Source organism: Chelonoidis abingdonii, chromosome 11 (genome assembly GCF_003597395.2).
Source record: "Chelonoidis abingdonii isolate Lonesome George chromosome 11, CheloAbing_2.0, whole genome shotgun sequence".
NCBI classification, from domain to species: domain Eukaryota; kingdom Metazoa; phylum Chordata; order Testudines; family Testudinidae; genus Chelonoidis; species Chelonoidis abingdonii.
The window spans coordinates 32,037,784-32,050,520 of NC_133779.1; the positions used below are offsets into that span (position 1 = coordinate 32,037,784).

Below are 12,737 nucleotides of genomic sequence, written 5' to 3' on the forward strand. Positions count from 1 at the left end.
ACCAGAGGTGGGACTGTTCTATTGTGTCCCAGAAAGTCTCATCTATGTTCTTCCCATTCTCGGTTGGCTTCTGTAATTTACTAGGCTCTGCCTGGCTACCACCCTCAACTCTCCAGCTACATGCCCACAACCAACACGGCTGCCTCAATACCTCATCTCCTCCATACACCAACACACCTCACTTGTTTCCGGCTCCTCCTTGTCCCATAAGGAAATAAATTACATTTGGCACTAGGTTTGGTGACTGGGTATGGAGAGTTAGAAGTCAAGGTGGCTGCACAGATGAAGAGATCCAAAGGCAGTAGGTTAATCAAAGCAGATGTTTAAAAGGTACCCAATAAAGGCAGAGAAAGTTGCATGTTTGCAAAAACAAGTGATTACTGCAAATCAGACATGCCCACAGTGCAGGAAACCGCATGAATGGGAATGAACTATGCTGTGCATCAGTGACTGTACAGCAGCCTCGCGTTACCAAAATTTCTCCTCAGTATCTGTTTCTTCAAAGCCAACACTGTTCCTGTGTACAATAGGTCAACCATTTCCATGCAATCAATGGTCAGACCTGCCAGCACTGCATCTGTGCACACATATCAGATTTCTTTTGCTAAGAAATGGGAGGATGCAGATACTTACAAAGACTGGTCATTGGGTATCAAGTGGGTTTTTTCTCCCTCAACTAGGGCTGCAGTATGACTGGGGTCAGTAAAATAACCTAGCACATATGCTGAGACCACTGATAGCTAATGGCTGTCTGACTGTGTCACATGGGGTTTACTGCCGCATGCTCTCTTACTTCCAGGTGTTTAGATGGTGAGGAGAACCAGCCCTCAACAGCTACTGTGAAGTACAGCAGTTCCAGATGCACATTTATAGGAAAGCTAAAGTCGTCTGTGCAGCTATAGCCTGCCATCTGCTGTTAGATTTGCTTACTGCAATGCAGCTCATGGTCTGTGCATCTCAAGTATGTTTGGCAGGAAAATATGTAGAAATGTCACCAGGGCGAAGAACAGCCAAATATCCCATTCACAGGGCCTTGGCTACAACTACTTGTTGTTTACAATGCCTGCCTTCAGAGCTGCTGAGAACAGCTCTCTTCCCTCTCCTGCCAAACACGCCCATTCTACTTTCCCTCATCACACACCAGCTGGGGGATCACTGATATTGGCTCTGCCGTCAAGAGATGCTGTGAAAACTCACCCACTTTGATTAGAAAACAGAAAAGAGATGATTGTTGTGTAGCAATAGCAACCAGGAGATGGCAGTTGCAGGAGGGTGCCTCAACCCCAGAGAGCCCTGCAGCAGGCTTCATGGGAATAAGAGGCTACTAGGGAGACTGAATATTTCTTGAAAGGCTGTGAATTTTTATGGCTTAAAATAGCCTCAAACAGCAGTACAGAAGCCTTCACAGAAGTCATGTTTCTATAACTTCTTGTCAAGGTCTTCTGGCTCAGCTGGATAATTTAGTTGCGGATTCGGATTTGAGCAGGGGGTCGGACTAGATGACCTCCTGAGGTCACTTCCACCCTGATATTCTATGATTCTATGACATTTTCCCACTGCATTTTTCCTTAGAACACTGTCAGATATAAATGATGATTAAAAAACATTGTCTCTTTTCTACTATGTGAGTAATAATAAATTAGAGCAAAAGCCCAGTAAATCCAGTCTCTGCCCTGAGGGCCAGGGCAGGATAATTCTGTACAATACACACCCCTGAAGCTTTTTCTATTTTGCAAAACCTTGAGTTTTACAGCTGCCCTCGTACTTCCTGGCATCAAATATGGCAAGCGCTAGAGTCACGTTAACAGGATGTACAGACCTCTCCAGTCATTACTTCATCATTGCTGTTGGGCCAGCCAAGGCCTCAAAATCAGGGCGGGAAAAATGAGCTCTATTGCTACAGATTTTTAAAGACATGGAGCACATCAGACACTTTGAAGTTGATTAAATTTGGGGCCCAATAAAACTCGATAAGCTCCTTCTGTGTTCCCTCTTGCTTGGTTCTAGACAGTGTTTCTTTGTCTGGAAACAAAATATCTAGCAACAAGGAAGTACAGAGAAGCCAGTGAAGCAAATGATTGAGAAGCAGCTCAGCAGACCCAACGGCAGGAGCTGACGGGACCGGCGTGCTCGCTTTAGACAGTCATTCATTCCCAGACTGGTCCTGTGCCAGGGCTAGGATTCCACTTACAAGTGGCACATGGAAAGAGAGGCACCTTTTACCAACTAAGCATTCGGGAGCAACATTCTGCTCCCTGGAGCAAGAGACCAGAGCTCAATTCCTGAGCTGGTTTCTTACCCACTTGGATTTCAGGTGCTAGAACCACTTTCAGCTGCTGTGCTTCCAAGATTTGAGTAGCATTTATGGGTTCCAAAGGGACTTTCCTGGGGGTGGGGCAGGGAGGGAAGGAAAGCGTTGAGCACTGATATGGAGGAGGACAGAACAAGCCAGGGTAATGAAAGTGCCCTGCAGAGGGAAGAAAACCCCATACTCCCCCCACCTCCCCAAACCAAGAGTGGCTTTTATAGGCATGTGAGGAAGGGAAGGCCAAGGGAAAATCTGTGTGAGACAGACACTAGTTCTGTCCAGACTGCTTTGTGCCACGTAGCTGTTTCCAAGCATCAGGAATAGCAGTGATTGTACTTGTAGCTCGAGTACACCAACCTTCTCGGACTCCCTTTTACTCTAGCTCTAACACACCCTAAAAGCAGACCAGATCTTAATTCCTTGAGGGTGTCATGCATGATGGTTTGCCTAGAATCAGTCAGTCAAATTCCAGGCAGAAACCTCTCTCTCGCCACATGATTTTTTTAAAGAACATTTCCAACCTTTTAATAACTGAGTATGTTGAATATATAATCGCTTTTCCCAAAGAAAGCACTGAGTCTTTTGAAAGCGCACACGAGAAAGTAAGCGATAGATGATCAGGGTCATGGAGAGGGAATAAAAGCACAACTTACTTTGGCCACCTGGCATCCTGGTGAACCCACAGCTCCTGAACAGCAGCTGTAGTGTGTTTCCCAGCCCCCCGGCACTGAAACAGCAAGAGACAAGAGTCAGACATCGGAGATAGCAAGGAACCTTGTTAGCTAAAGGGTACATCTACACAGCAGCAGGAGGCATAACTCCCGATTTGGGGAGGCAGACATGCTAGATCTGCTCGAGCTAGTGCCTAAAAAGAAAGGTGTGGCCACAGTGGTACGCGGCAGTTCAAGGTAGCCACCAGAGTACAATCCCACATGACTCTGGTCACGTGCTTGGCTGTCTATCTTGAGATGCTGCTGTGACCATGCTGCTATTTTTAGGCACTAGCTGGAGCCGAACTAAAGTGTGCATGTCAACCTGAGCTGGGCATTAGGCCTCCCAGCTGCTGAGTAGACATGACCCAACACTTTCAGGATCACTTGCTAAAATTTCTAGAGCAGTTAAAGGAAAAGATTGAGGAGTAAAGTCCTCAAACCTAGAGGGTTCAAGTGTTCCCCTCCCAGCCAGCCTGAACCAAGTTCGGCAGCAGGGTGCGAGAGCACCAGGTATGCTTTGGAGCTTTGTTGTGGATCTGTTTAGCAAACAGGCTTGCGAAACAGAGGCATGGATGACGAACGCTCTGTGTGCAAAGGGATATTTTGAAAGCTACAGCAAAGATTTAAATTAGAAAGGCCTCTCTCTGGGAAAGAATTCGATTGAAAACACTGTGCTCTTTGGGGCAGTGACCATTACTCTGTACTGTTCACATAGCGCCTCATAAACAAGGAGCCCGACTGAGGCCTCAGGAAGCTACTGTAATAACAGTAAGACTGGTTGAGTGGATACAATTAATCTGTCAGGAATCAGCATTATTTCTTAACAGATCCTGTTTTCACCCATCGGTTCTCCTTCCAACAGTTACTCATTATAGAGATATAACTATCTGTAGACCTGGCTAGTGCATCCTTCTGCTACACACTGCCCCCCACCTGCCTTCTAGAAAGGAAATTAGCTTAAAGGCAGAATCCCACGCACAGTAATGATCAGCTTGTTGACAAAGCAAGTCAGCTGTGCCCCCACCAGCACAGTGCATGCCTTTGCACTAACTCCAAACAGATTAAAGTTGTTTTTAGAGTTGGCCTGACCCTATTTTGAAAGCCCACAAGGCATTATCCTAAAAGGACAATGGGTTTACTAAAGGAAGACATAAGACCTAGGGAGGTGGGGGAGGGGAGAGAATTGCCATAGGGTAATTCCAATTCTACATTTCTATGATTTTGTAAGGACCTCAATAGGTCATCTAGTCCTGCACTGAGGCAGGACTAAGTATTATCTACACCATTCCGAACAAGTGCTTGTCTAACTGGTTCTTAAAACCCTCCAAGGATACCTAGGGAGTTTGTGGAAATTTGTTCTGGTGTTTAATTACCCTGACAGTTAGGAAGCTTTTCCTAATGTTTTACCTAAATCTCCCTTGCTGCAATTTAAGCCCAGTGGCGGCAGCGAAGGAAAACAATTTATCACCTTCATCTTTATAACAACCTTTTACATACATGAAGACTCATCAAGTCCCCCCACAAACCCATTTTTTATAATCTTTCCTTGTAGATCATGATTTCTAGACCTTTAATCACTGTTCTTGCTCTCCTCTGGACTTTCTCCAATTTATCCACATCTTTGCCAAAGTGTGGTGCCCAGAACTGGACCCAGTACTCCAGGTGAGGCTCTATCAGTGCTGAGTAGAGCGGAAGAAGTATTTCTTTAAATTAAATCTTTGCTACAGCTGCAATGTTACATTTCATGGATCATACCACCACCTGCTACCATGGTGTTTTGCCAAGTCCACTCTTTTGTAATGTGTTCCGTCTCCAAGTGGCAAAATTACATACTGACAATTTGCAGCTACAATGCACAACTTTGGTGAAACCCACAGAAAACAAAACAAAAAAAATGACAAAGCACAAAACCAAATTGGCTTTTGTAGTGAGTCAAGTTTAATAATAGGTCGGATGTTAAATGGCAAAGTGCAGCTAATGTTTTGCTGATACCTTCATCAGAGCCCTTACCTCGCTGCTTGCGTAGCCTTCCCCAGTGATGGAGACATTCCTCTTTGCGAATGCAGTTTCCAGATGCTGAGACCATGTATTCAGTACCACAGCGGCAGCAAACCCTGCATGAAGCTTTAAAACAAGGGGAGTTAGCTCACTGGAAAGTCTACATTTCAGCCAGTTTAAACAGGGAAATCAGTAAGTTAAACTTGTTCCTATTTCCAGTATCAAAAAGAAACAGGAGACAGCTTTGTCTAGTGTTTAGAACAGGGAAGACTGGGAATAAGGATGCCAGAATTCATATGCCCCATCAAAGACTCAGGAGGTGACCTTGTGAAATTCAGGCCTTGGCTACACTGGCGCTTTACAGCGCTGCAACTTTTTTGCTCAGGGGTGTGAAAAAACACACCCATGAACGCAGCAAGTTACAGCGCTACAAAGTGCCAGTGTAAACACGCTGCCAGCGCTGTAAGCTAATCCCCATGGGGAGGTGGAGTACCTGCAGCACTGGGAGAGCTCTCTCCCAGCGCTGGCGCCGCGACCACATCGCATGTCAAAGCGCTGCCGTGGGAGAGATCCTGTGGCAGCACTGTATGGCTGCAAGTGTAGCCATACCCTCAGTCTCTAGAGCTCAGTTTGCCCATTTATAAAATGGGTATAGTGCCACTTATATATCAACTTAGAGATGTTAATGAGGCTTAATGTTTGTTAATTGCTTTGAACTCTCGGTTCTGGCCTAGTACACACACAGCCTGTGTATTTTGAGATAGCTATACAACCACGGAAATACAGGGTTAGAAAATACTATTTTATATATATCTATATCTAGATATAGATATACACATACATACACACACACACCATGGCTAAGCCAACTTTGCAGTTGAAATGTTAACCGATTTTCCTGAATCTTGCCTGCTGGAATTCTCAACCTTAACTCTGCATTAATGTTTAGATTTTGCATTTACTTTCCCTGATTTCACAAAAAAGAAAAAATGTAAACATGAAAAATGTCACTTTAGTACCATGGCCTGCGTTCATAAGTATGTATGAGTACTCAAAACCAAAGCACGTGCCAAACACTTTAGAACCTGCATAGCACAGAGATGGAGAAAGGCAGTAAGAGAACATGTGAACATCATGATTCTGAAGTTCCTAAAACTTTATAAATATTGAACCAATTCTCCTCAAACTCAGCTTGCATTCTTCCCTTATAGCAAACTTTAAAACAAGCCTTGTTTGAATCTTCTAAGTAACAGGTACACCTCTACCTTGATATAATGCTGTCCTTGAGAGCTAAAAAAATCTTACCATGTTATAGGTGAAACCGCGTTATATTGAACTTGCTTTGATCCACCAGAGTGCACAGCCCTGCCCCCCTGGAGCGCTGCTTTGCTGCATTATAACTGAATTTGTGTTATATCAGGGTAGAGGTGTATTTGAAAGCACACAGTCTCCAATTAGAATATACAGGGAAAAATGAGTATTTCTCCCACCCTGGTCTCATCAATCCAAAGGGAGTCAAACATAAAAAAAATTAATTTTGGGCTGAGGCTAAATATGGTAAGTTTCAGCTCAAGAGGAACTTGAAAAAGTTAAAAACAACTAAAAAGGGGATGGAAGAGAGAAAAGGTTTAGAATGGAAACTTCAACATAGTCTTAACTGTTGCATTTCTCACTAAAAATGCTGTAACACTTTTGCTGGCAAAGGGAAATGCAGCTCCCTCTGGGGTGAAACATGACACTAACAGCACACCACAAACTAACACCAGAATAGAACTTCACAGGGTATATAGGATAAGCACAACGTTAATTTCACCATTTAGAACTTGGCCCAAATCCCTGGAATATTACCCCTGCTCTTTCCAAAAATGTACCATAAGATCGTTAATGACCACAAGGGATTTAAAAAAATCAGTTTTGTGCATCACCTGAAAGGAAGAATGCCCAAAACCAGAGTACTGGGTGATTTTCTGTTGTGCTTTCTGCATTGTCCACTATTAGAAGACTACAAGGGAGATTCCAAAGCCAAAAAGTTGATAGCAGGACCTCTAACCTCAATACAATAATTCCTTGCATTCTAGTCTGAACAATTTTCCCAAAAGCACAATATCATTTTAGCTAACAGGTCTGTACAGCCTGTGTGTCCTACTTATCTACTTTATATTTTCACTCAATAGGTTGTAATAACATAATGATGTATGTTTCCAATGGCTTAAGTTACTGACAGCATCAAAACCAAAGCTCCCAATACACCTACAAGAAACTGCACACACACACACTATGTACTACGAACTCTGGGCTACATGAGGGTAGGTGATTGGTCAGCTCAGAAGATAAAGCATTTAACAAATACAGTACCTGACAGCATTAAAGCCAACGAACTTCAATGCAGGATGCAACAGTACTCACAGTACATAAGTGGATGCAAGGTGTTAAATGGATGAACACCTAACACACTTTAGCCAGTTATCCCTCCATAACCAAACGACTGACTCCACTGAACAAGACACCTCAAGTTCCTTTTTTGCTCTTATACATTCTGATAATGCATTTATACTTTGCACTTTGGCCTAACATTTTATTCAATCTATTGGACTCTAGTCTCCTCGTAGTTTAAAAAGAAGAAGTTTAAGTCCCCCCAGTGAACACCATTTTTCAGAAAATCAGATCCACTGCTTATTAAAGGGCCCTTAAAATTATATGTAGTGGCACCCAAGTGTCAGAATTGAAAACTGCACTATTCTAAATCATGCTGTAGTGTTATTGGGGACCCATTCAGGCACCTCCTACAGTTTACTAAACCACTATAGCAGTTCATGGGAGCTACAGTTGTTTGAGCCCCAGAGTAGGGGCTGGTCTACACTACGGGGTAAAATCGATTTTAGATATGCAATTTTAGCTACATGAATAACGTAGCTGAAGTCGAATATCTAAAATCGATTTACTCACCCGTCCTCACCGCGCGGGATCGATGTCCGCGGCTCGCCATGTCGATTCCGGAACTCCGCTGGGGTTGGCAGAGTTCCGGAATCGATATAAGCGTGCTCAGGGATCGATATATCCCGTCTAGATTAGACGCGATATATCGATCCCCGAGCAATCGATTTTAACGCGCCAATACGGCGCGTAGTCTAGACGTAGCCTATGTCTCCCTCAGTTCCCTTGGACATGAACTTAAGTTTTCAATGCCCGCATGGAAACCCCTTAGGCAGCTCCATAAAAGGCTCTTTGTGAAACAATTTTGTCATTTGCCTTCCTCAGGGAAGGCCTGCAAGCTCTGGGATATTTTGAATTCCAACCAGAGATGCTCACTATTTCTGGAGTGTGAAGCAGACAGGTAGCTCAGGGGACCTATGGGACGAGAGAAAGGCCAAGTGGGAACTCAGTTAAAACGTGCTCCACCCTAATGCTGAGATCTAGATACTTGTTCCCCAAAACACAGAACCTTTTGTGCCCTCAGGATTGACAAAACACCAGCCAAAGCTGGATATCAAATCAGACATCTACATATGCTAACCCCTGAGGAGCGAAGAATTTAAAAAAATTTTTTAGATTTATAACCCAGTAGTGCTCCACAATGCAGTGGAGAACAAGTGACTGCAATCCTGGTCATCTCCTCTGAGGACGTGAGAGTCAACGGGCCTAGGAAGGGATACCAAAAGATTCTTGCCTCTGACAGCAGCTAGAATCACCATACAAGGCATATGAGGCTGTGGTGAGGTCAAAGGGCATATACCCTGTAGTGAAAATAGCTCTCAAGGACATAAAGCCTTAGGAACCTCTGGTTCACCAGAAAGATAGGGAGTCATTTGCAGCCACCCTCATCTTCAGTATGAAGAGGCAGCCTGCAGAGACACTGGTCCCAACATATGAAGTTCTATCCTGATGAAAGTGAATGACCACATGCTGGGATCTGCAGTGTCCTCGGGCTGCACCTTTGAGGTGGCTGCAGGCGGCCTGGGGCGTACAGGCTGTACTTTGGCTAAGAAATCTTGCTGACCACGATAGCCAGTGGAGCTTACAGTCAGTTGTTTTCTTCTCTTCCACAGTGAAAACGACAGCACGGCCGGCTTTCTCTGGATGTGGCATTGGGTAACCATTTTCCTTCAACTGCTCTTCTGTCAGGAGATACTCCTTCAGTCTTCTGTACAAAGCAGCTCCTAGGTACCAAAGGAAATGCTGATGTCGCAACACTGAAGCAGCAGGAGTACCAATCATTTTCTATGCAGCAGCCGTGCTACTCATCACATCTCACATAGAGAGTCCCATTTTCTCAGACTTGCTTCTACATCTTCTATTCAGCATTTAAACAATTCTAAGTCCAGGGAAATAGACTACAAGGCAACACTGGGCACGTACATATATGACCTGATTTGTATAGTTCTTCAGCAACTAATTTTAGGCACCTATGTCTAAAAATTTTGGCCTGGAACTGTTGAGGCATTCCAAAAAGGGTTCGACTTCAGAACGTCTCAGTGGCTAGATTGTAGACTTGGGAGCTTGATACATTATTTCAATCTTTAAAATGTTTTCACCGTTATATGGTTAAGTGTGTCAAGCAACATGCCTTCCACCATATCCCTTGGGAGGCTACCCACAGCCATTTAAGATCTTGCTCTCAGGAGTTTTTTTCCATATATTCAGCCTAGGTTTTCTTTTTGTTAATTTCATTTTATTATGCCTAGTTATAACTCCTTGTACCACACTCAGTAACTCCCCTCTATGCTTTGTGTTTACACCCTTCAAATACTAGTTCTCTCAACCTCTCCTTGTAAGTCATGTGTCCCAAACCCCTGATCATTTTTGTTGCCCTCCACTGGACTGTCTCCAATTTGTCCACATCCTTTCTGTAGTGGGGGGCCCAAAACAGGACACAATACTCCAGATGTGGCCTCACCAGTGCCAAATAGAGGAGAATAATCACTTCCTTTGATCTGCTGGGAATGCTCCTACTAATGCAGCCCAATATGCCATTAGCCTTCTTGGCAAAGACGACGCTCTGTTGCTTACCTGAGCTACACAGATCCATTTAAACTTTCCTCATATGTCAATCCCTTCAACCCCTTAGTAGTTTTTGTGGCTCTTCTCTGATCTCCCCAACAGCCTGTCTACTGCACATCTCTTGGCAACTGAGATGTGCACAACCGATTCGACTCAACAATGATAATGCCAGTGGCACAATCCTTTGCATACAATTGGGCGTTTTAGTACAATGTTGGTAAACCATTTGAAAAAGAGCCCCTACAGAACATATGGAGACATATTAACACTGAATACAGACAATCTCCCCTTACGGTGATGGACTCAAAATAATCACATGCACAGCACACCTTCTGGGGCAAGAAGGCACAAGCAATCCCCAGTGCTGGAAATGGCAAGTCAATGATATGGAGCATCCAAAAGGCATCTGAAAATCCAAACACATCAAACAAGTTTTCTGACCACCTGTTGATGTTACATCAAAACCACATGGGCAGGATTAATGAACTCACCTCAAAAGTACAGCCCAGAAGAGGGAGGGCAGCTAGAGTGCACATCAGCCAGAGGTGGACTCCTTTTTCCTCAAGGGCTGGGGGTGGATGCCACTGGAGTGAACAAGCCTGCAGCTCTTATATGGACTTCAGCACCCAGCATAGGTTTTGCACCATTCGGTAAGTGATAACGTGCAAAGCTTTGACCTGACGATGAAGTCAAGTTGCTTCATGGATCAGCAAGATGCCACCCTCTCCTATTCCAGCTATGTTATATTCTCACCGCTGACTTGCAAGATATGGAACTAGAGAAAAAGGGACTTACCTGTCAAGTCCTCCGCTCGCAAATTCCCTGACTGGTTTAGCGTAAAGCTTGTCTTAGCAGCAAGTTTCCCTCCTAGCATAGCTTCGTGGGACACCACCTTCCTGTTACTGGTCTCTGCCGTGAGAGAGAAGAGAAGAGAAACAGGAACAATAAAGGATCAAATCCGCAGCTGCCAGCTTTTGACAGCAGAGTCTTTATTCTGGGGGTTGGGGCACGACACACAGAGGGAAGCTTGGGTACAGACAGGTTGGGTAGCTGGAGAAAGGATGGTTGGGTTTGCTCTCTTGGAATTTCTCTCTACTTCAGGTGCTGGAATTTGTGGATGCTCTCAGGGCTGGCCTGTTCATTGGAATACTCCTATCTGTCACAGGAAAACTGCTGCCTACACTGTCAGCCTACTGTGGTTTTCCCAGAGGCAGCCAGGATAGCTGTACAATTCTACAGTATACTCCCGGTAGCCGCATGCTCGCTGCTCTGTACCACACAATCCTGTGCGATAGGATAGCACAATCTTGTTCGCATACAACGGACATTGCAACCATGCTGCAGACTTTATTTCAGCCATGGGAACCATGACCTCTTCTGCTGCACAGCACTCCCTTTTGGTAGAAACATGCCGTGAGTGAAAGTGGGCAATGCAGAGAAGAGAATGCACTACAGCGGCTGTGTAGCTAGGAAAGTGAGGTTGTTTCCTGGAAAAACTCCCGAGCAGCGAGGAGAGGAAGAATTCATCTCTGCAGCATATCTGCCAAAGACACCCGCCACCTCCTTTACTGACAAACGGCATCGCCATGGCCCACCAAGAGGGCCAAGGCCGCTCCACAACCAAGTCCCTGCTGACCAGACTTCCACACTGAGGGCTTGTCTACACTTACCAGGGGATCCACGAGCAGTGATTGATGGACTGGCAGTCAATTTAGCAGGTCTAGTGAAGACCCGCTAAATAAACAACAGATCGCTGTCCCGTCGACTCCTGTACTCCACTGGATCGAGAAGAGTAGGGGGAGTCTCTCCCGTCAACATCACATAGTGTGGACCCCGCAGTCAGTAGATCTAAGCTACGTTGGAGTTACGCTATTCATGTAGCTCAAATTGCGTAGCTTAGATCGAATTTCCCCTGTAGTGTAGACAAGGCCTGAATCTTTCACCCTTCTTAAAAAAGAACATCATCGCTTGGAATATGTGCAACACATTAGATAATGGTTCACAGGTGCTTTTTACTAATCATTAACTGGCAGCTCTCCAAAAGGAGAGCCTCCCAAAGTTCAGCCTAGCTGACTAATGGCTGTGAAAGTAATGGGGGGGAGTGAAGGGAGGGGGCTGAGATCAGAAATTTTTTTCACAAGAACAGCACAAATTGATTGTTTAATGTACCCTCTCGAGAGCCAATAATGAAATGTCTTAACCCTCTTCTTTTCTCTCTTGAAGCTTAATGCGTGTAACAGATTTCTGTGGTGATGGACGAGTCTCACTTTGAAGGCACCATGTGAAAGTTACTCCATTAGCAGGATTTTTCATTTTAAAGAACTTGTGCTAAAAAAAACCACCCATCCTCATGGCACTATCTCCATTTAGGTATAGACAGCCAACAAAGCATTGCAGGATTTTCCTCTTGAGGAGATCTATTAGAGCTTGCAAGGCTATAAAGCTAACTCGAGTTGCTTGCCTTTCAAGCCTAATGCATCTGAGAAATGGCTCTGTCTTTTCAATGTATTTCACTCTGCTGGCTCTAATCCTATCATGGTTTTGGATTTGAAAATCCACAGTGCAGTACGTACTGTTTACACAAGGCGGGGAATTGGGCACTAGACTTCTTAGCTTCTTTAATGTGTTCACTGCCACATTCAGGTAGATGTTCCGGCTGGTACTGCGTTCATAAGCCACCTTCTCCTCTGAAAGAGCCTGCAAATAACGTAGTCTGTTAC

At 44.6% G+C, this 12,737-nt stretch overlaps 1 protein-coding gene across 1 annotated transcript in view; it reads right to left on the bottom strand.

The window, feature by feature from the left end:
• The window catches only part of REXO1 (RNA exonuclease 1 homolog), a 71,255-nt gene that overhangs the window by 18,180 nt on the left and 40,338 nt on the right, over nucleotides 1–12,737 (bottom strand). The window contains exons 7-11 of the mRNA XM_032798979.2: nucleotides 12,591–12,714; nucleotides 10,813–10,926; nucleotides 9,039–9,176; nucleotides 5,032–5,145; nucleotides 2,962–3,035 (exon numbers count right to left, since the gene is read on the bottom strand). Coding sequence (XP_032654870.1) covers nucleotides 2,962–3,035; nucleotides 5,032–5,145; nucleotides 9,039–9,176; nucleotides 10,813–10,926; nucleotides 12,591–12,714 — 564 coding nt within the window. The remainder of the gene's footprint in view (nucleotides 1–2,961; nucleotides 3,036–5,031; nucleotides 5,146–9,038; nucleotides 9,177–10,812; nucleotides 10,927–12,590; nucleotides 12,715–12,737) is intronic.